A 20,767-nucleotide genomic window follows, 5' to 3' on the forward strand; every position below is an offset into this window, starting at 1 on the left:
TTTAACACTGGTTTTGAGTCACAGTGCCCCATGGAGCTTGTTAGAAATGCAGATTCCTGTCCACCCTACTCCCACCACTCTCTCTCCTACCACGCCTACAGAATCAGCAGGCCCTGAGCATGTGAATGTTTTAAAACTCCTCAATGCTTCTGACGTGAACTCCTGGTAAGAGCCTCTGACCCACACCTAGGATAATTGATCTCTTGTGTTCCAGATGCCAAAATTAGCAAGGTGGTATCTGAAGACATCACTGCAGAATGCAGTTGAGGAGAAGGATAAAACTGATAGGGACAAAGAAGAGAGAGGAAGAAGAAGAGAGAAGGGTGGGTGTAGGTAATGGGGCGAGCGGCCCTCTTTATCCCTTTGCCCCTTGAGGTCTGGGTCCCTCGGGGGTTTCATGCTGCCTCTGTAGTGCCCTGAGTGCCGTTGAAACCCCTCAGAGTCCCAGTGCGGGGGTAGGTTGGGAAAAAGGTACTCAGAGAGTTGGTGAACCCTTCCTCTCATTCAGAGCAGCCTCTGTCTGCTTCCCACTGGGGCCTGTCTCACAGAGTCTTGGTGACCTTGTATGCTACACCGTAGTTGAGAACTGGAGTCTAGGGCAGTGGTCCCAGCCCAGACTGCTCAGAAGTTCTGGCCCCCTCCCATACCAGCTGAACTGGAATTTTAGGAACTTAGGCCAAGGAGTCTTTTATTGCTCAGCTCCAGGAGATTGCTGATGATAGATAGCAAAGGCCTTAGGAACCGCTGGCTCAGACCAGCTTTCAGAGTGAAAACTGCATTGAACACTGTGACCCAGTGCATATTTGGGTGTGACTGAAAGGAAGCTTCCATGAAGCAACAAGTACCCCAGTTACGCACAGGACACACTGATGGTTTTTAATTCTGTTCTATTTCATTCTTTAAACTGCCATGTCATGACCCACTAAATTGATTTCCTAGCCTACTTTTAGGTCACAACCCATAGTTTTCAAATGGTGGTCTAGACATGGTTTTTACTTCAGACAGTTAAATTTATAGCTATAAACTGCTTTGAGTCTATCTTTTTTTTTTTTTTTTTTTTTTTAGTGGATAAAATGTTCTCTAAGTTTAATTTTGAAAGCACTGTGTTTTTACTTGAAAGGTGCTTCTAACATGAAATAATTTAAAAATATAATTTAAAACATACTAAATGAGGCACTGAGGTGTAGTGGAAAGAGTTCTGGACTAAGAATCTATCTCTTTGAAGGGAATTTTGTTATAACAATTTCAGCATTAGTGTTGAGGGGGAGAATCAACACTAAGCCTGATTAAAACATTAAAAATATATATCTTGCAATAAATCATGAGGGAATATAGACAGTGGCTGGTTGCTTTGGTTTCTCTTACATTGCATTGACCCAATGAAAGCAACTTTTTAAGTTATTTGTAGTAATGGGATCAGAACACTATATTAAAATCTGGAAAATTATTTTCATGGTATTAGTAGTCAACATAGAGAAAAGACAGGGCCTTGTTCTCATCTGAAGTAATTCACTTCCCCTAAGAGTAAAATGTGTGTACCTTTAAGCATGGTCTCCAGGTTTGTATTAAACATAGCAGCCCCCCTTTCTGTCTGGGCCCCTGGCCCCAACCCTCAGTCCTGTCTGAACACAGGTAGCACCTGGGCTCATCACAGACCCCAGCAATTTTTCCCTCTCTATGAATTTAGCCAGACATAAAACGGCAGTAAGAATTTTTATAGTAGAATTGAGCAGCTTAGTTAAGTGTTATGATTGATTTACCTTGTACATTTCAGATTCTGAATTGAAAAATATATACTGATGAAATCATGGCTTTTAGTTAACTACCTACAGGTTAATCAGTGTTTTTCTAAATAAAAATCGGGGATTTGGTTGGATGTGAAATATTAGAATGTCCATTGAACTGCAAGTTGCTTTTTTGTTAATAACCTCATAATATGTATAGCATAAAATTGATGGCTTTTACATTATGCTCCACTGAAGGATTTTTGTTGTGTTTTGTTAAGGATATCTCATTTTCTTTTGTTCATTTGACAAATACTTTTTGGGCATCTACTCTCTAACAGGCATTTCTTTAAGCTCCAGGAATTCAGCAATGAACAAAAGAGAAGAGATCCCTGCTCTCCTGGAGCTGACAGTGGGGAAGGCAGGTAGCAAACAAGTAAACAAGCAAGAAAATATGGTGCTTTGCAAAGAACTAAAACAGGGTTATGTAGTGAGATTGGGGGCCTTTTTAGATTGGGGGGCCCCCCCCAAGGAGGTGGCATTTAGCCTGAGGCCTGAATGACCAAGAAGGGTCTGCTATGCAAAGATGGGGCCGAACCTTCCAGGCAGAGGGGACAGTGATGCAGAGGCCGAAGACTGACAGCTCCTTTTTCTGACTTGTTGGCCCTTGAGTGCCCAGTGTGGAGTGGGACTCCATAACTGTTGAATGCAGGACGAGTGCACACAAGACTGGCACCATCCTTTGCATGGTTGCCAAGGCTACAACGTATGGCTGTGCCTTGATGTTTTCAACCAGCACCCACTGGGGGATGCTTCAGTTGCTGCTGCAGTCATCTATCTTTTGATAAGCCTGATTAAATAACTTCCTGTCTGTGTTAACCAAGCCTTAGAAAATAGTCATTGTCACTGACTAATTTTCCATTGATTTAAAAAGTGGCATTTTAATTTTATCTTTAAAATTCTCATTTTTTCCTGAAGTGGATAATGTCTTTAAGGCTATAGACTTATGAGTTCTGGAAAGTTCAATAGTTGCAGAGCCCTCTTCTAGTGAAAAACAGTGGACTCCGTCATCATCAGCACCTCCCAAATGGCTACGTTAAAGAAGCCACACCATGGAACTTGTCCCTGCTTGAATTAGCATGAATTGCCTACCGGTTTCATTCATTGTTTCCATTCTACTTGGAGCTGGGTGAGGATGACTTTGAAAGTTCGTGAACCTATGGCCTAAACTCCAAGCATTGGTCTTAATAAACCTTTCTGAGATCGTTTCTGAAAAAAAACTGAACAGATTACACATCTCTGCTTCTTTTTGGAAAAGAGGTCAGAGTACTGGCCCAGCCTCAATTGCCTGTTATAAAGTTGGCCATTCTGATAATTGATTAGCAGTTAGTGAAGAAACTTCCCTTTTGAAGATGTGGGCTCTTGTAGTTCTATTACTCATTAAAAGAAACTCTCTCAACTAAGAAGCAAATGAATTCCCTCTCTGGAATTCTGGATGAAAGCATACCTCCCCTGTTGGAGTACAGTATGTGTGTGTGTGTGTGTGTGTGTGTGTGCGCGCGCGCGCGCGCATACGCACGCATGTGTGTTCTTGCTATCCTCTCTGATGAATTATATCTCCCATAGCACCTTGGGCTTGATCAGCCCAAGGACCAGAACCTGGGCATTTGGAGGCCACAGTGGCTTTCTTACCACCCCTCCCTCCTGTACAGAACCCGAGTGGTGGCCTCTGAGGTTTCCTAACCCAGCTGACACAGCTTAGGGATCTAAGGAGTTTGGTTCCCTCAACAACTATACACTTAGAATGCCTGCTGTGTGCTAGGCAGAAATGAGATGCTGGAGAATTTTGTTCATGGATGTACCACAAGCCTTTTGGAAGCCTGTGGCAGCTATTTTATCTCTGCTGAGACTCAGTTGAGAACTGAAAACTGAAGATAACTAAGTGATGTGCTGCTCTAGAATCACAGAAGTGAAAAGAGCAGTATAATCCCTCCAGTCGTAGAACCCACAGAGCTCTGGAGATGTAGAGAGCAGAGGAGGGATGTGTAAGAGTCTGGGAAACCCTGAAGGTGGTACAGGCTTTGCTCCCTGTTTCCATTTCATTATGGAAGCTGGCCACTTGCTTTGAGTGAGATCCACTGGCCAAGGTTATGGCGCTTCTGCATTTTGCAAGGGAAACGGTATGAGGTGCTAAAGTTTAGGGGCCAGGGGTCAGGTTGGGGTGTCGGCTCATTCCTTAGGCAAATTATTTAGCCTCCCTCTGCCTGGTTTCCTCGTCCATAAAACGGATCCAAGCTCCACAGGGAAAGGGCCGTGTGTTCATCCACCAGTACATCCCCAGCACCCCTCACAGTACCTGTCAGAGTGCCTGTTCACATGTAATTGTTATCTGTGTCATATTGTTGTGTCTCACGTTAAAGACAGGCTGAAAAGGATTTTTATGTGTTTTGATCACAGTGTCAATTAAAGTAACCAGTTATTATCCTTAAACACCATAAATATGTTGAGTTGTTCATTTTCTTACTCTTCTATTCAGGGGTGAAAGGGACAGTGACATTTCCATGTTGTCCACTTAGCATTCGATGTTGTGAAAATCAGCTGGATCGCAGGAACTTGAAGGTGCTTTCTGTGAATTCATGTTCACAGCCACTTTCTTTGTAGCAGCCCTGCCTTGGGACCAGGTACCCACTGCCCTGCATTGTTTGCTTCCCTCTTCCCAGGTACAATTTCACAATGCTGGCCCTCTCAACTTCGTTCCTGCTGTTATCCTATCTCCTGACCCATTGGTGTGGCAGCGTGGGCTTCATCTTGGCCAACTGCTTCAACATGGGCATTCGGATCACACAGAGCCTTTGCTTCATCCACCGCTACTACCGGAAGAGCCCCCACAAGCCCCTGGCCGGCCTGTTCCTGTCGCCAGTCCTCCTCGGGGCATTTGCCCTCAGTGGTGGCATTACTGCTGTTTCCGAGGTGAGGCGCCCTGCAGCCTTCACACCACATGATTTTGCAGCATGTCCACTGTCCCTCGTTCCAGGCATCCCATTTCTGCTCTGCCTGACCCAGCTGGACAAGTACTTGCTTCCTCTTACCCCTTCCCCTAAGCTTCTGGGACTACCCGTGGGAACAGAGTAGACCCTAGTACATAGCTGTCATGCCTTTACCTGACTGGAAGCTGGAGCAGTAGGGCCTCCACTCCCCGTGGCTTGCCTCAGAGAAAGGAGGTACGGCTGGGGGCCCGGGGCAGTGACAGTGGTTTCTTTCTGCAGGTGTTCCTCTGCTGTGAGCGGGGCTGGCCAGCCATGCTGGTGCACGTCACTGTGGGGGCCCTCTGTTTGGGAGTGACTCTTGGGACAGCATTCCTCACAGAGACCAAACTGATCCACTTTCTTAGGACTCAGTTAGGTGTGTCCAGACTCACTGACAAAACGACGTGACCTCGTGGAAGCCCTATGGCACCTGGACCAGCTGTGGAGCGGTTTTGTGGGTGGAACATGTTTTTTATGCAGAAGAGCCCAGTTGGGGGTCTGTAGTGGAGTGAGACCAACACACAGGTGAGTCATCGGAGCGAACCACCAGACCAAACACTTAGCATCCGTTTGAGATTTCAGACAGCAAGGAGGAGTTCCATTTTTAAGGGAAGACCAAAAAGCTTTTAAAATAGATGCAATTGTTTTTTTCACCATTTTGTTGTAATCAGCATTTTTCTTTTTGAATGATGTGTTAATTCTTTTTGGTTGTGATTGACCTTCAGAACTACATGTTCCAACAAACTCTATCTTGGATGATAATAGTTAATCTTCTGGCCCAGAAGGAGAGATGTAGCCACTTTACCCTCCACAGGAATATTTAACATATTCCATAAAAGCCGGAAGGAGACTTGATGTTATGTGATGTTGTGCACCAAACAAGAACAAGTTGGCCCTGGAGTTGTGGCTTTCCCCACGTCAACACTGTGGCCTGGTTGTTTAGCGAAGGAGAAATATTGCTCAATGAGAAATCTAAGAAATGAAGACACAGTCTTTCAGGTCACATTTCCCACAGTTAGGCAGAGTCACGTCTCTCCCCTTCATGGCTGTCCCCCACTCCCACCCCCACCCCCAGGCCAGCACATGTCTTCCCACAGCAGGGGCAAGCCGGCTGACGACCTCTGGCCTGGCCACTTGAGAGAGGAGGGCTTTGAAGGACACTGTGATCCTTCGTGAGCTACTCTGAAGGGAACACCGCTTTGCAGTTGGCTGTAACTTCTCATGAGGAAATTGCACAGATGACAACTAAAGTTGAATAGAGGTGTCTTTTTTTCCATCAGAATGAAATAGGGAAAATTCTATATGGCATGTGTCACTGAATCACACCCTTCCCCCACTGACCTGTTACTTCCAGCACTGGTCAGTACACCGGAATTCCAGCCCCAGGACAAGACTGGCAGGCTGCGGATCTGGTCCTTCAGGCTACAATGTGAGCCCAGGCTAAGGCTTGCCTCCCTGCCCTGCACCCAGCAGGTGCTGTTCTCAGGCAGCAAAGCATTCTTCTTTCATTAATGTATTACTATATTAACTGATGTAATTAATGTATTAATTAATTAGATGTGATTGGCCTTTGGAGCTACATGCGCAGAGTATATCTTGGGTGGTAATAGCTAGTAATCATCTAGTCCCGACGTCCCCAAACTTTCTATGTTTACACCCAGAGAGCAGGGAAGCTCATATCAGATGGCAGTTTGGCTGAAGTGCACACATTTAAATCCACTGGCCCGGAGCCAAAGCCAAGAGGCCAAGGATAAAGAACCACCAGTGCACCAAGACTAGGACCTAGTCACCTGGACACCTTTTTATCTATTCAAGGAGAGAATGCTTCGTATTAATTGCAGGGAAAGTAGCTAAATGCAAGGTGTCACTGAACAATCAGAGGCCCTCCAGAATCATGGGCTTGGTCATATTTTGTAAGGCAGGGTCAGCCTACCTTAGAAGAACTGATTGCCCCGTGGGGTAGGGTGGGTGGCACACACAGAAGGCAGCCCCCCGCCCCCAAGTACTTTTTTTAAAAAATAAATAAATTTATTTATTTATTTATTTAGGGCTGAGTTGGGTCTTTGTTGCTGCGCGTGGGCTTTCTCTAGTTGCAGCAAGTGGGAACTACTCTTTGTTGTGGTGCTCGGGCTTTTCATTGTGGTGGCTTCTCTCTTTTTTTTAATAAATTTTATTTATTTATTTATTTTGGCTGCGTTGGGTCTTTGTTGCTGCGCATAGGCTTTCTCTAGTTGTGGCGAGCGGGAGCTACTCTTCGTTGCAGTGTGCAGGCTTCTCACTGTGGTGGCTTCTCTTGTTGCGGAGCACGGGCTCTAGGCACACGGGCTTCAGTAGCTGTGGCATGTGGGCTCAGTAGTTGTGGCACACAGGCCCTAAAGCACAGGCTCAGTAGTTGTGGTGCATGGGCTTAGTTGCTCTGCGGCATGTGGGATCTTCCCAGACCAGGGCTCGAACCCATGTCCCCTGCATTGGCAGGCAGATTCTTAACCACTGCGCCACCAGGAAAAGCCCCCCAAGTACTTTTTTTTGTCTTTTGAATGCACAGAAATGGGCCTCCAGCCCTCACAAGTTCCTTCTCTGCTGCCATTGACCACCCCTCTCTCCCCTAGAACCCTGTCACCCGACCCCTGCCCACTTGACCCCAGACTCAAAGTGTGGTCCTCGCACTACCTGCCTCAGAATCACCTGGATTGCAAGTTAGAAATGTAGGTTTCCAGGATCCATTCCAGACCTTTGGCCTCTGCATCTCTGGGGCAGGACTTCAGGACCAGCTTTTTCGGCAAACTGAGGTTGGCACACCCCATTATCCTCACCAGCGGCAGTGCCCAGGGCCAGTCGTGCTCGTGTTCACAGTGTCCATCCCAGCTCCAGGAAAACAGCTGCCGTTGCCTGAGCAGCAATGCTGATGCCCCACCTCCTCGGGAGCAGGAACACCACGGCTCCCACTCTGTTCTCCAGCTTGGAGAGTCTCTGTGTCTGACAGCAAGGGCTCATGCTCATCTCGTCCCCATGCGGCCGGGCTCTGCTATCAGCACAGGGCTGCCGCAGTCAGGGCCAGCGCCTCTTGAGAGATGGCCAGCTGGGACAGCCATGGGGGGCTGCTTCCTGTGGCCTGCTTCCCCGTTTATAGAAAGAGGAGTCCCCATGGCCCAGGGTTTTGGGAAGCAGGTGTTGTCCCATTACTAACGCCTGCTTTCCGGGCTCCAGCACTTGGGCAGCAGGCCCTTTGCAGCCCATGGCTTCTGCCTCTGTCCCCGCTGCTCCCTGGAGCACAGCTGGGCCCGACCACTCACTCTGGGGCTCTCCCCCGTCTCCCTAGAGCCACACCTGTGCCTCAGGGTGCTTGCATACATGAGTGCTGAGCTGCCCCACGTTACCAAAGAAGGGTTTTGGGGGGGAATCACACTTGAGGCTTTAAGTGCCACTCAAAACATAGTGAGGCTACTTTTCCATGGAAACAAGTCTCTAAAGTACATCCATTTATGAAACGAAGAAGCTTTTGTTGGTGAGGATAGCAGCATTTCTTCTTTCTGTGCTGCTCTGGCCACATGTGTGTTGGTGTCTTCAGGTTTGGCCTGTCAGGTCCCTCCGTGAGGGGATGCTGCTGTGCTACTTAATGCTTCCTCAGCTGTGACTTCTGGCTCAGGAGATGCTGTATACTCTGCCCCACTCCCTGCCACTTACTACCTAATTCACCAGGGCACCTCCTCCCTCCTGTCTTTTTTTAAAACCATGTATTCATATTGCTAGTTTCATGTCAATTTCCCCACTTTAAAATGAATAAATTATTTTCTTCACATCTCTGTGAAGATGTTTCATACTACTTCTCCTTCCAAAAAAGAAACAAAAACTCTTAAATTTCAAAAGGAAAGTGGGCAAGTACCTTGAGTATGTGAATCGTTTTTATTCCTCATCAGAACGGTTCTCCCTACGTTGACGTTACTAGACCATGATTCTGACTTTGAAAGAGGGGCTGGATTCCTGGCCCCTGCAATGGAGCTTTCTGTGTCCCAGACTGACAGGCCTGGCAGTTTATTCACCGCCTTTCCCTTCCGCCCGAAGTAGTGCTCCTCATTGTTGATAGCACTTTTCTCTTTCCTGTCTTCTCTGTCTGGCCTGTCCTTTTCTTGGTCATGTTTTTAAAATATGCAGCCATTTTTGGCAGGTCAGAACTAATATCAGGGCAGGGAGGACAAGTGTGTGATTTTAGGCCTGTGGTTTTTAGGGAGTCCAGGGTACCCCTTCACCTTTATATCTTCCTCATTCGGTTGCTTGACTCGTGTATTTTATTTGGAAATGAGACTTCTGAGCCAATCACATGCAGGTGGAAAGTGATTTGTTTTACTGCTATTTACCTGAGTGAATGTCCTTAATGTTGTAAATATTTTATTGATATTTGTTAATTTCTTTTTTTTTTAAACAGCATTTTTTATTTTTATTTATTTTTGGCTGCATTGGGTCTTCATTGTTGCACGCGGGCTTTCTCTAGTTGAGGTGAGCGGGGGCTACTCTTCGTTGTGGTGCATGGGATTCTCATTGCGGTGGCTTCTCTTGTTGTGGAGCACGGGCTCTAGGCGCGAGGGCTTCAGTAGTTGTGGTGCGCGGGCTCAGTAGTTGTGGCTCACGGCTCTAGAGCGTGGGCTCAGTAGTTGTGGTGCATGGGCTTAGTTGCTCTGCAGCATGTGGGATCTTCCCAGGCCAGGGCTCAAACCCGTGTTCCCTGCATTGGCAGGCTGATTCTTAACCAGTGTACCACCAGGGAAGCCCAAGTTTCTTTTTTTTTAGATTTAAAAAAAAATTCTATTTTATTTTACTTTATTTTATTTATTTATTTTTGGCCACGCTGTACGGCATGTGGGATCGTAGTTCCCTGACCAGGGATGAAACCCAGGCCCCCTGCAGTGGAAGCACAGAGTCTTAACCACTGGGCCACTGGGGAAGTCCCTAATTAACTTTCAAGAGTAGCAAGAAAGGTGTTTTATTTGAAGAGTTTGGGGGGAAAGGAAGACTCATTGATTTGCATCATCAATCCAACCCCAATTACTGTGGCAGAATCGGTCCCCCTACTTAGTATCATTCCTTCTTAACCAGAACCATCTGGGTGTATCAGAGTGAAATAGGGAAAATGGGCTCCTAATGTAGTTCAGCCTCCTTTAGGGACCTAATGAAGGAAGTCTTATAAATACTTCTTAATTATCCTCCAGACTAATTAGCCGAAGTTGCTAGGTGCCCCTGTCCCAAAGTGAAGTCTTGGCCTGTCAGCTTCTCCATGCTTCTGGGGTAGTATGGCTTAGAGGGAAAGTGCTAGAGGTGAGCTGTAGGGAGTTAGGTCTTTCCCTTCACGAACGGGGTCCTCACCAGAGTAGGTACACCCAGAACCCTGTCAAGGCTGCCGCATGCTCATGGAGACCCCTCCCCACGGCTTGTCAAAGCTGTTACAGTACACCCTGTCCCACATTGAGCATAACAGGTATGTGAGTATGCAGGAGTTGTGGTTGGCTAACTCTCCTGGGGTATAGACATTTGAACATCAGCTTTGAAGCTTTGTGTTTGGATACAGTAAATTTTTTTCCATCTCAGTCATTTCTGTAGGTTCCTGAAGAGTTGAAGGGTCCTGGATTCTGCACCTATGAGGCTGAATGAACAAAGGGCCCCAGGGCGCTTTAGAAGGAGGAGAGGGGATGCCTGGACGGCTGCCTCACCATGAGGCTAGTAGGTGCTGTGTGCTGGGGCAACTTCTGGTTTCTGTGCTCCTCCTGGCTTCACACTGGGGTGATACCCACCTGTCCTGGGGCCCAGACGGTGGGCAGTCAGGCTGGTGGGCAATGAGAGGAGGAGTTCCCAGAAATAGCTGCTGCTCTCGGGTAGAGGTCCACGTTCTTCCAATGATGAGACAGTCTCTTTATTTCTTTTTTAAATATTTATTTATTTATTTGGTTGCACTGGGTCTTAAGTTGCGGCTCACAGGCTCCTTAGTTGTGGCATGTGAACTCTTAGTTGCGACATGCATGTGGGATCTAGTTCCCTGACCAGGGATCGAACCCGGGCCCCCTGCATTGGGAGCGTGGAGTCTTAACCACTGCGCCACCAGGGAAGTCCCAAGACAGTCTCTTTCACCACCTTTTATCTCCTGCCTGCAGTCTCTCCTCTCGGGTTTAAGCTCTGTTCTGTACACAAAGCCCCTGAGGAGAAATGGAACTGGCCCAGGCTAGCTACTGTGGGCCATGGGTCATAAGGGAGCCAGTGGATGGGCCACCCTCGGGCAGATGAGTGCCCAGTTCAATCAGCTCTCATTGGGCAGGGGCTGGGCCAGGTGGCATGGTTCATCCGGAGTTGCCCCTTCAGCCTCAGAGGAGCTGCCCAAGGGCCTGTGATGTAACAACCGACTTGCGAGGGAATGTTCTAGTCCACCATTTACTTGTCTCATTACCTCCCTCCATCCAAAAATGTGTCCCTGTTGGCTCTACTGTCACAGTGCTGCCCTGGTCTGACCAATGCACTTGGCAGAGGCCACCTGGGTTCAGAGTGCTCAGTGGGAAGGGGACCTGAAAACCTGGCAACTCTCAGTCCTTTAATCTCATCCGCATCACAAACTGGGGCCTTGGAACAGGGCTCTGATGCTGTCAGCGCAGTGAACAGTGACTAATTAAGACACGACTGCATTAGTCACGTTGGAGGTGACAACTGAGCAGCATGTTTCGGGTTTGTGTCTGAGAGATCCTGACACACTTTTCAATTATGTGGAACTAATAGTGTGCGGCTTCCATGCAGCCGTGTCGGGCGGGAGAGAAGGGGAGTCTGAAATGAAAGCTTGACTCACTGTGTCTCTTCACTCACTTCTCTGCACTGCTTTTTGAAAATGACAAAAGTTGACACCAGGGAGCGTGGCATCAGGGGGACCAGAGAGCATCTTTCAGAAGGAGAGTTATGAGACAACTCCGGGTGACACAGGAGCCTCAGTCCTTTCGGGAGGTGTGTGTTGTGAACCCCAGCGTTGACTAGCCCCAGCTTCCCCTGGGCTCAGGGCACACTCTCGTCCAGCCCTGATCAGGGACTGGCACGGCCAGGCAGGGAGAACCATGAGGACCCAGGAGAACCAAAACCCTTAGCCATGAGGGAAACGGGAATGTTTTCCCCCACACATAATCCCAACCAAACTAGGGAATGTTGCTAAAATAGCTTTCCTTTTTGTTTCCCCCAGGGCATTAACACAACAATTTTATGAACAAACCAGATTAGCACAGCGCATTTTTATGTTCTTGAGCTAGAGCTGAAGATTCCTTTCTTCCTCATGTGGCTTGTGAAAACCCTAAGTGGCATCTCTCCAATGACAAGAGGATGTTCTTGCAGGTGTGCAGATGTCCAGCTCTGGGGGGCAATAGAAGGGATAGAGCTACTTGCATTTTTTTTCTTTTTTCTTTAGTAAGTGGGAGTGACATCATGCGGGGCTGATGGCAAGATGCCCAAGCGCACTGGCCACTCATCCTTGCCTCTTTTCCACTCTCCCTGCAGCAACCCTACAAACACATGGCTGAGAGCCAGGCTCTGGGGGAAGAACCCAGAGGTGTCCTGCCCGCGGCGTTCCTTCCATGTGCACCACCACCAGGGAAGTCCGCTTGCATCCATGTCTGCCTTCTGAAGTACACGAACAAGAGTTTTGCTTTCTAAGCGGCCCATGGTGTCACATACATGGTTATACTCCAGCCTGGCTGCCCTTTTCTAACTCAATGGGTGACCTTGAACAAGCCTCCCTCACTCTGCCAACTGTGGCGCACTGAGCACGCGCCAGGTACCATCTCCCTTTGGGCTCCGTTCCTCCCTCGGGTTAACAAGGGCTGGATTTGAGCTGTAGTGATAACATTGAGCCTGAGGAGATGGACGGGCCATCCAGCTCCTACTCTAACTGGAGCAGCACCCTTTTTATCTGTTTTGAAAATTAGGGGTTAGTCTAAGAAATTGCTTGAAAAAAAGACTTTGTTTTGTTAAAAACAAAACCAAAAAACCCCACCAAGTTTGAAATCCATGATTTTGAATGTTTTAAACCTCCTCGCTGACCTTCCATGACTTTTTCTCCCACAATTCCTCTCCCACCTCAGTCTTTATCTCATCTTAAAGAATTTAAGGTAATTGTTTTGCACAGGCATTAGCATGCATAAGAAGTATTTGGGAGGGCTTCCCTGGTGGCGCAGTGGTTGAGAGTCCGCCTGCCGATGCAGGGGACACGGGTTCATGCCCTGGTCTGGGAAGATCCCACATGCCGCAGAGCGGCTGGGCCCGTGAGCCATGGCCACTGGGCCTGTGCGTCCGGAGCCTGTGCTCCGCAACGGGAGAGGCCACAGCAGTGAGAGGCCCACGTACCGCAAAAAAAAAAAGAAGTATTTGGGAGGAACAAATCTGGCCAAAAATTATGTTGCGTTACAAAGAAAACGTTGTCTGTACCCCATGGTCCCCTGTCTTGGTGGCCTTGACCCCAGGTGACACCACCAAGGAGTGGGAAGGCAGCTAACTTTGGCCACTCCATCACTTTGTAATCATAGGCAGGAGATCTTGCCTCTCTGTGCCTCGGTTTCCTCATCTGTCAGTAGCCCACCTTGCACAGCCCAGGGAGGATGGAAGGAGAACAGAGGTAGGACAGGCAAATGCAGCTCTGAAAGCCTTGGAGAAAACAAGCCGTAGCAAGACTCCCTACATGTCCTGTGTACGCACCTCCCTGCCCGCTTTTTCTTCTGCTCCTCACCCACGGCCAGTCCTCTCCTGATGCTGTCCACCCCACCCCCTCCCCAGCCCAAGCTCTGTTCTCCCCACCCTGGCTCCTATTAACCCACTCAAGGCCTGTTTACGGCTGGGCCAGCAAAGGAGCGAGAAGTGAGGACATTACAAATACTGGTGATTTAACCGCTTTTCTTTAGCCCTGTCACCCCCAGAAGGCACTAAACCCCAAACATGTGGCATTAGTAAACACAGGACCCATCCCTTTTCCCCTGCTTCTGCCTGGTCTGGTTCTTTGGGTGCCCCCAGGAGCCCAGCACCACCTGTTATCCAGCCTCCAACGTCTCACCTCTCCGCCCCCTGGGCCCTCACCCCCGTCAGGTTCAGTTGCTCATGCTCTTGAGCCCATCACGCTCCTTTCCCTTTCTTCGAACAGCCCTATTTTCCTTCTCCCTTGAGAACTAGGAAAGCAGGTTGTGTGTGAGTTCCAGAGAGGGTCTTGGAGGCAGACCCATCCCCACTTCAACCTTGAGCAAGGTAGTTAATCTCTTTGAGCCTCAGTTTAGGCATCTAAAACTGGGCATTAGAGCACTTGCCTCATAGGATGTGGCAAGGATTCCATGAGAGGATGGAGGGGCACTGAGCAGGAGGTGCCCTGCACCAGCCCGTTTGCTCTGTGAGTGGAATTATAAATCTGCTGAACAGAGAGGAACTGTGGCCCCTGGGAATATTTGTTTTCACGCCTACCTGCTCCCTCCTTCCCACCTAAACCCAGTCCACAGACATGCATGTGGTTGAGTCTTTTTCCCTTCAGTGGCAACATTTCTTTCCCCTTTTCTTGGAGGCAGTGCTGCAAGTGAAGAGGAAACGAAAGATCCTTCTCAGCCCAGCTTGCCCGGAGGAGCTTAGAAGGTGAGGACATGGGTAACGGAGACTGCCCGAGGCCTTCTGACTCTTGGCCAACTCAGGTAGGCAAGCCTGGGGAAGCAAAGCCACAGCTTCCAGGGAGAGCCAGCAAATGACCTCTTTCAGGCTCAGCCTGAGCGGCCCCCCAGAGCAAGAGGGGATGCTTCCAAAGCTTGTTAAATGATTTTCAGCAATTTCAGAAATTACCTCAACTACTGGTAGTTTAAATTTCCCTGTAGCCTTAGATTAAAGCAGAAAGAAAAAAGACCCCAGGTGATAGAGGAGAATGTGGCTTTGTCCAAGGAGGGCCAACTGCTGTTGGCAGCTTCTGAAGAAAATGGAAGGGTCTGCGTTGGTCCTGCCATGTGGGTGTGAGGCCATGGGCACTGGCTCCCCTGACCTCAGCTTTAGGCCTGGGCCATGGTGGCTGTGAGGACACTCCCGAAACTGCCCCTGCCGCCAGCCTCGATCTCCAGTTTGCCAGCATCCTCACCTTGAACCCACTCATCAAAACTGATCTGAAACTTGTTGAGTTCTTCCTCCTCACCCTAAAAAAGACAACAAAAAACAACCATTGCCTCTGCCATCAGCCTCTCAGACTTAACCTCTATAAACTTCTATTTCGTTTGTTGTTTTTCCTTCTCTGGACTGGGATAAAGGATGCCAGGTTCAGACCAACCAGCTTTCCCCTTCCAGAAGCAGCTGGGAGGAAGAGAAAGGCCAGAACCTAGGGTGCCCAGAGGGTTCTGTCTTGAGTGCTACTATTAAGGTGGGATTTTCCTAAGAAGGGAAGTGTGTTCTGTCCACAGTTAGGACTCAAGGAGAGCAGGGAGACACCAGACATGTCTGGGTCTGGCACCGCTCCTTGGGGGAGGAGTAAGGCTGTTGGCCTTTGGGGTCTGGGTCATATCTGAGTGGTGGGGGGTCCGTCAGGCCTGCCTCTTCCTCCTCCTCCTCCTCCTGCTCTCCTCAAAAGCCTGTGACCTGGCTGTGCCACAGAGCCCGCTGCTCCAGGCCTCCGCACTCCCATCAGCTTCTGTGGGCCTCTCCCCCGACTCTGCAAGCTTTCTGGTTGTCTTTGTAGCTTGGGAGTTGATGTTTTGGCTCCAGGGACCAGCTGTTGATACAGATAATCAACAGAGCCAGGGAGCCTGAGAATCATGCTCTAATTCCAGGCCTGCCGCCGTCTGTTCGTAAGATCCTCTTCTCCATCTACAAAAGGTTCTGATCCCTACTCAACTGTTGCTCTAGGACCATGGTGGGGGACAAGAAAAAGTCTGGGGTATCCAGGGGGCTAAGAAAAAGTCACCATGCAGCACTATTTGGGGCTGAGTGGAGCGTGGGAAAGCAGATGGGCCTGTGTGCTCCGAGGCTGGAGCCTGGGCCTGCGTTCAGACAGGGGAGCTAGACCAGAGCAGAAATCATCAGAGTCTAAAATATCTCCGGGTATTGTTCTTCCTGGTAGCAAATGATCTTATCTCTGACAGCATTATGTATTTTAGGTATTTCTTATATTAACTTATAAGTTGTAAATTATAAAGTATCCTGGGCAGCCAGTGCCCTGTAGACAGAAACGCCCCATCCCGTCCATGGCCTCTTTTTACTTTGCATGTGGTGCACACATCTTGCCATGTACACACTGCCCTCCACACTGTTCTTTTTTACTACACGGTGTACCAGTTAAGTTGTCCCCAGTTTTCCCTACATTGTAAACCACGTGGTAGAGAATATCTTGACACAGAGACCTCTTCTGCATTTTGCCCACTGATGGAGCCTGAGACCGCTCTTGCTGTATCAGAGCAGGGCCCTGCCTCTCGGCCCCAGCCTCACCCCAGAGGAAGCCCCGGGATGGAAGGAAGCCTCTCCAGGTCACACTGTGTTAATGACCAGCCAGCCTGGAGCCCAGGCCCAGGACCTGCTAGCCAGTGGGCCATACCCCTCCTTTCACGTGAAAGAGGCTATGCACAATGCCAGGCACCCAGGCCATGCTCAGCGGTAACTGTGAGATCATGGCAGCCTGTCACTGGGTTATTCAGCCGACTGTCTTTCCCACTGCAGAAGCCGGGAGACTCCTGGAGCAGTGGACCTTGGTGCCTCTGGTGAGCACAAGCCAGCAACGAGGACCCGACCCTCCAGGTTCCACTGCCTCCTTGGCTGCAGGTGGAGTGTGTCTGGCACAGGGGACTGCTTCCCAAGGTGTCAGGAAAGTCATTGATACCCCAGGCCTCCCCCTGGAGGATCTAACTAATCAGCCTGGCTGGATGGGGAACTTGGGAACTAAAGTTACCAGTAAACAGAGAGGAAGTGAAACCACCCTCTGCCCCTGCGCCTCCCTTAGGGTGACGTGATCTCCTCAGAGAAGTGGCTTTGGGCCTTGTTTCCCTGCCCAGAGGCATAGGGTACAGCAGGTTAGGCTTGAGGCCTTACTTGTGCAGCCTTCCTGGGCGCTTGGTGAGCCACCGGCCCATAGGTGGAGTCCATGGTCTTGACAAGTTCACTCCAAGCTCTCAGAGCTGAGTGTGGGATCCCTGCTAGGCTGTCTCCCAGCTCTGCCACCCTGGACGAGTTCTCTACCTCTCCAGCCTCAGCCTGCTTTGTATCTAAACTCTACCTATTTTTATTTTCAGTTTTTCTTTTGATCAAAAAACACATGTACATAGTTTTAAAAGATAACCCCCAAAGGGCAGGTTCTGCCCCCCTCCAAGCTTCCTTCTCCTTGGCCCATTGTTTTAGTTCTTTTCGTCATTGCTTCTTCTGTTTCCCTTCATATTTCTAAGTAATTTGCTTATAATGCTATTTCTTGATTGTTTCCGCTTTAGAATATTGACCTCCTCGTATGGAAAAATGAGCTCTGATGGCCACCTCCCTGCACACTTACCTTCTCATCCTCCCAGTGTTATGATTTGGGGTAAATTGATATTCATGTTCACCTGGTTAAAACTATAGAAACATTGTTCTCTGCTAAACCAAGTAGTATCCTATTTCCTTTCTACTACAATCCTCAAGCTATTAATGGTCTTGTTATTTCATTTGCTTTTTTAAAAATACTTTATGCTGTCCCCTACAAAATTATAAAACTCTGAGCAAACACTATAAAGCTCTTGGCAACATGACTAACCTCAGCAAGTATCACGGAGTCTGTGTTTTCCCTGGAGACTTTGCTCGGCGAGCCCCCACCCCCGCTCCTCCAATCTCACGGTCCCATCTGTGGGCCCCTCCCTTCCCCAGAGGGAAAAGGCTCAGAGAAGTTAAGGAACTTTGCCCAACATCATAGCAGTAGTAAGATGGGGGCAGAGATGTGGACCTAGCCCAGGAGATGCAGTTACCGTCAAGAGCCACCACCCCCTCACCGGAGGATGCTGCAGCCCTGTGGGGTGGCGACCATGTAAACAGGACCACGTGGTGGGTTTAACCTGCAGCAGGATTGCACGCAGGGTGGGAGTTCCCTGGCAGTCCAGTGGTTAGGACACTCATGGCACTTTCACTTCCATTGGCCCTGGTTCAATCCCTGGTCAGGGAAGTAAGATCACACAAGCTGAGCAGTGCAGCCAAAAAAAAAAAAAAAAAAAAGGATTGAACGTGGGGCAGAGGCCTCAGCCCTGACTGCAGAGGGCATAGGCGGGTCTCCCTGCTCATCCTGAGTGACCCTTCCTGGTAAGTTCCTCCACATCCATCCCTGTCCCAGGCAGATTTGAGAACAGGCTGAGCCACAAGTCTGCCCGACAGCCAGGTTCACACGTTTCTCTGACTGCCCATGGCTACCTCCCATTGAACAGGCTGAACCAGCCCTCACCCAACTGCCAGGCTGACACGTGCCTCCCAGGGCCACTGGCAACCCCCTTATCACGGGCCACTCTCCCGCCACCCCAGGTCTCCTTCACTGGGGGACTGAGCTCTGACCCCAGCCCCCATGCTCTGCACTGGAGGCGACTCCTTTCCTTTGCTGGTCACAGTCAGCTAAGGTGAGCTCCTGGGAAAGCGTGGTTCTGAGGGCCCCAGGTGCCTGGTCATCCAGTTGTTCACACACAGGCAATTCCCAGCCAAGGCCGCCGAGCCCCTAAAGGCAGCGCACATCCCTGAAGGGGACAGAGAGCCTTCTGAGTCCAGAGCTCTTGCTGGAAACCCCTGTGCCTCACACGGAAGAGGCCTGTGCATGGTCTGGGGCCTCTGATGACCACCATCCACCCGCCCCTGAAGCTGCACACCAGAGTGTTGTCAGACGGAGGCCAGACTGGCAGGGGATGCTGCCACTGGGCCAGGACTGCCCCTGGGACACACGAGCTGGTGCAGGACATGTCTCGCTGGCCTCAGCCATCAGGAAGCAAGGAGTGGGCATCAGAGGTACTTGGGAAATGGAAGATGCATAGATCTCTCCAAGCAGCCACATGCCTTCTAAACAGACAACTCACCACGATTTAATTGGCAGCTCAAATTCAGTCTGCTAAGTAGGGAAGAAGAAAGTGTGGTTGTCATGGCAACACCAAATTGCCCAGGACTGTTGGTCTCTCAGGTAGGAAAGGGAGGGGAGCAGAGCCCAGCCTCTGTTTCCCTGATGGGGATGTTCTGGGGAACAGGGGCCAGGCTGGACACACCTGCTTTCTTCCCACCACCCCAGCTTGCGGCTGAGGGCCTGAGCCGTGTGGTGTGGTGTAAAGGGGGCTGGCTGGTTCAGGGCCCTCACCCTGGGGTCTGGGGCCCAGGTTGCTCAGCCATGCGTGTTCCAGCCCCACCTCAGAGCAACTGGGACTTGGACCCCCCTTTTCCTCTTACCCCCCAAATCCTATGACTCCCTAGCAGTGCTGTGCCCGCAGGCCTGGTCACGGGCATGTGCACAGCTGGCCTTGCTGGCCAATCCTCTGAGTCCAGTCTGAATGACCAAGGGAACAACAGCCTCACCCAGAGAGTGCCAACCAGAGCCACACGAAGGAAGGTGTGGGGCTGACCCTTCCACTCACAAGCACACCGCACTGCCAGCCTGGCCTCCTTCTCTCCATCAGGAATGGGATGAAGCCATCTGATGGTTGCCCCCTGTAATCTATGCCAAGCTGGGCCCAGGCCTGGGTGGGGGTGAGTGGTAGAGGAAGGGGCTGCTCAAGTGGGGGAGTTAAGCACTAGGAGCTTCGCCTGCCCTCATACCCACCTGCACGGCCCTGCTGATCGGCTTCATGTCTATCTCTGTGGTCCCAGGGCCTGGTCCTAGGAGGTCCATGGACATTTAATGCGTCAATGAATGAGTGAATAAATGAATGAATGAGTGGATGATGTATGGAGTGAGGACTGGGAGCAGAGGAACTGGAGAGGCCAGGTTGGGATGAGGAGCTTGGGGGAAGGCCTCAAAGGGAGGTGTTTGTCAGGCTCCCCATCCTCCAGTCTGCCCCAGCCCTGGGGCAGCTCCCATCTTCCAGAGGGACCACTGAGGCCCCTGGCAGATGTGGCCCTGTAACTTGATCCCCCCTCAGAGAAGCAGGGACCCCAGGGCCTTTCCCCCAAGGCCCTTCTCACCTGGTGCCTGATGGGGACTGCCTCCCTGGGACCCCACAGACCTGACTGCTTTTGCTACACGGTCTGTGGGTTCTCCTGCTGTCTAATTAGTGCTAACTGGGAGCAGGAAGTGTGTGCATGAGTGGAGGTTCGTGGGGGGTGGGGTGTGCCTGGAGCTCGGATGTCCTTGTCAGAACCTAGAGGCTTCTTGGGACGGGCCCTTGCCCAGAGCCACGGGGTCTCCGTGGGGCCTGGGTGGGACTGACTGGGCATCGTGTGCGCTGAGTGCTTTTCTGCAGAGGCCTGTGCTGTCACTGGCCACCTCCTACCCTGGACTCCAGCTGCCCCAGGGCCAGGCAGGCCCACTTTGTTCATGTGAATCCTCAGCGCCTGGCACAGAGCCACAAGTCTTTGCATTTCAGACTCCAGGAATGAAGGGAAGAGGCCTCCGGGGCTGGCAGGAGAGACATGGAGGGCCTGGGGGAATGACCCGGTCCCAGGCTCAGCTCATGGTTCAGTAAAGGCAAGGAAAGACTTGCTTATCTGATGGGTTCACACTTGTGCCTCCCTTGAGGGACAGAGGATGCAGAGGCCCTTCCTAGAGAGGCAGGACTTCCCCTTAGTTTTCCCTCCTTCCCCAGGTCCCCGCCTCCTTTCACTTGGGGCACAGATGGGGGTGTCCAGAAGCAAAGCAGCTTTTGTGTCAAGCCCTAGGCTAAGTTCTCAACTCCTGTGGTGCTCCCCCCATCCATAGGCACTGGTCACAGCCTGACGACAGGCTGCAATGGGGGAAGCAGGAGTGCGGGCGTGTGGGGAACCTGGGCAGAAGCATGTGCCCCATTCCAGAGCTAAGGCTCTCCCTGCTTCCTGTATTGCTTGTGTCGACCATGGTCCTTGAGTACCCTCATCCTGGGCAGTCAG

General features: G+C 50.3%; 1 protein-coding gene across 4 annotated transcripts in view; it reads left to right on the forward strand.

The window, feature by feature from the left end:
• Window positions 1–6,780, forward strand: part of RFT1 (RFT1 glycolipid translocator homolog) — a 38,608-nt gene extending 31,828 nt beyond the window's left edge. For 2 of the 4 annotated variants that reach the window (XM_081246355.1, XM_081246357.1), the window contains exons 12-15: window positions 2,079–2,149; window positions 4,261–4,343; window positions 4,445–4,694; window positions 4,991–5,148. In XM_081246355.1, the coding sequence (XP_081102481.1) occupies window positions 2,079–2,149; window positions 4,261–4,343; window positions 4,445–4,694; window positions 4,991–5,007 (421 nt within the window). In that variant the 3' untranslated portion in view covers window positions 5,008–5,148. Of the gene's footprint in view, window positions 1–2,065; window positions 2,150–4,260; window positions 4,344–4,444; window positions 4,695–4,990 lie in introns of those variants that run through there. The other 2 variants (XM_081246358.1, XM_081246356.1) reach the window with 2 other exon arrangements.
• Window positions 6,781–20,767: the final 13,987 nt, after the last annotated feature.

The sequence above is a fragment of the Mesoplodon bidens genome (assembly GCF_964165515.1).
Source record: "Mesoplodon bidens genome assembly, chromosome: 10".
NCBI classification, from domain to species: domain Eukaryota; kingdom Metazoa; phylum Chordata; class Mammalia; order Artiodactyla; family Ziphiidae; genus Mesoplodon; species Mesoplodon bidens.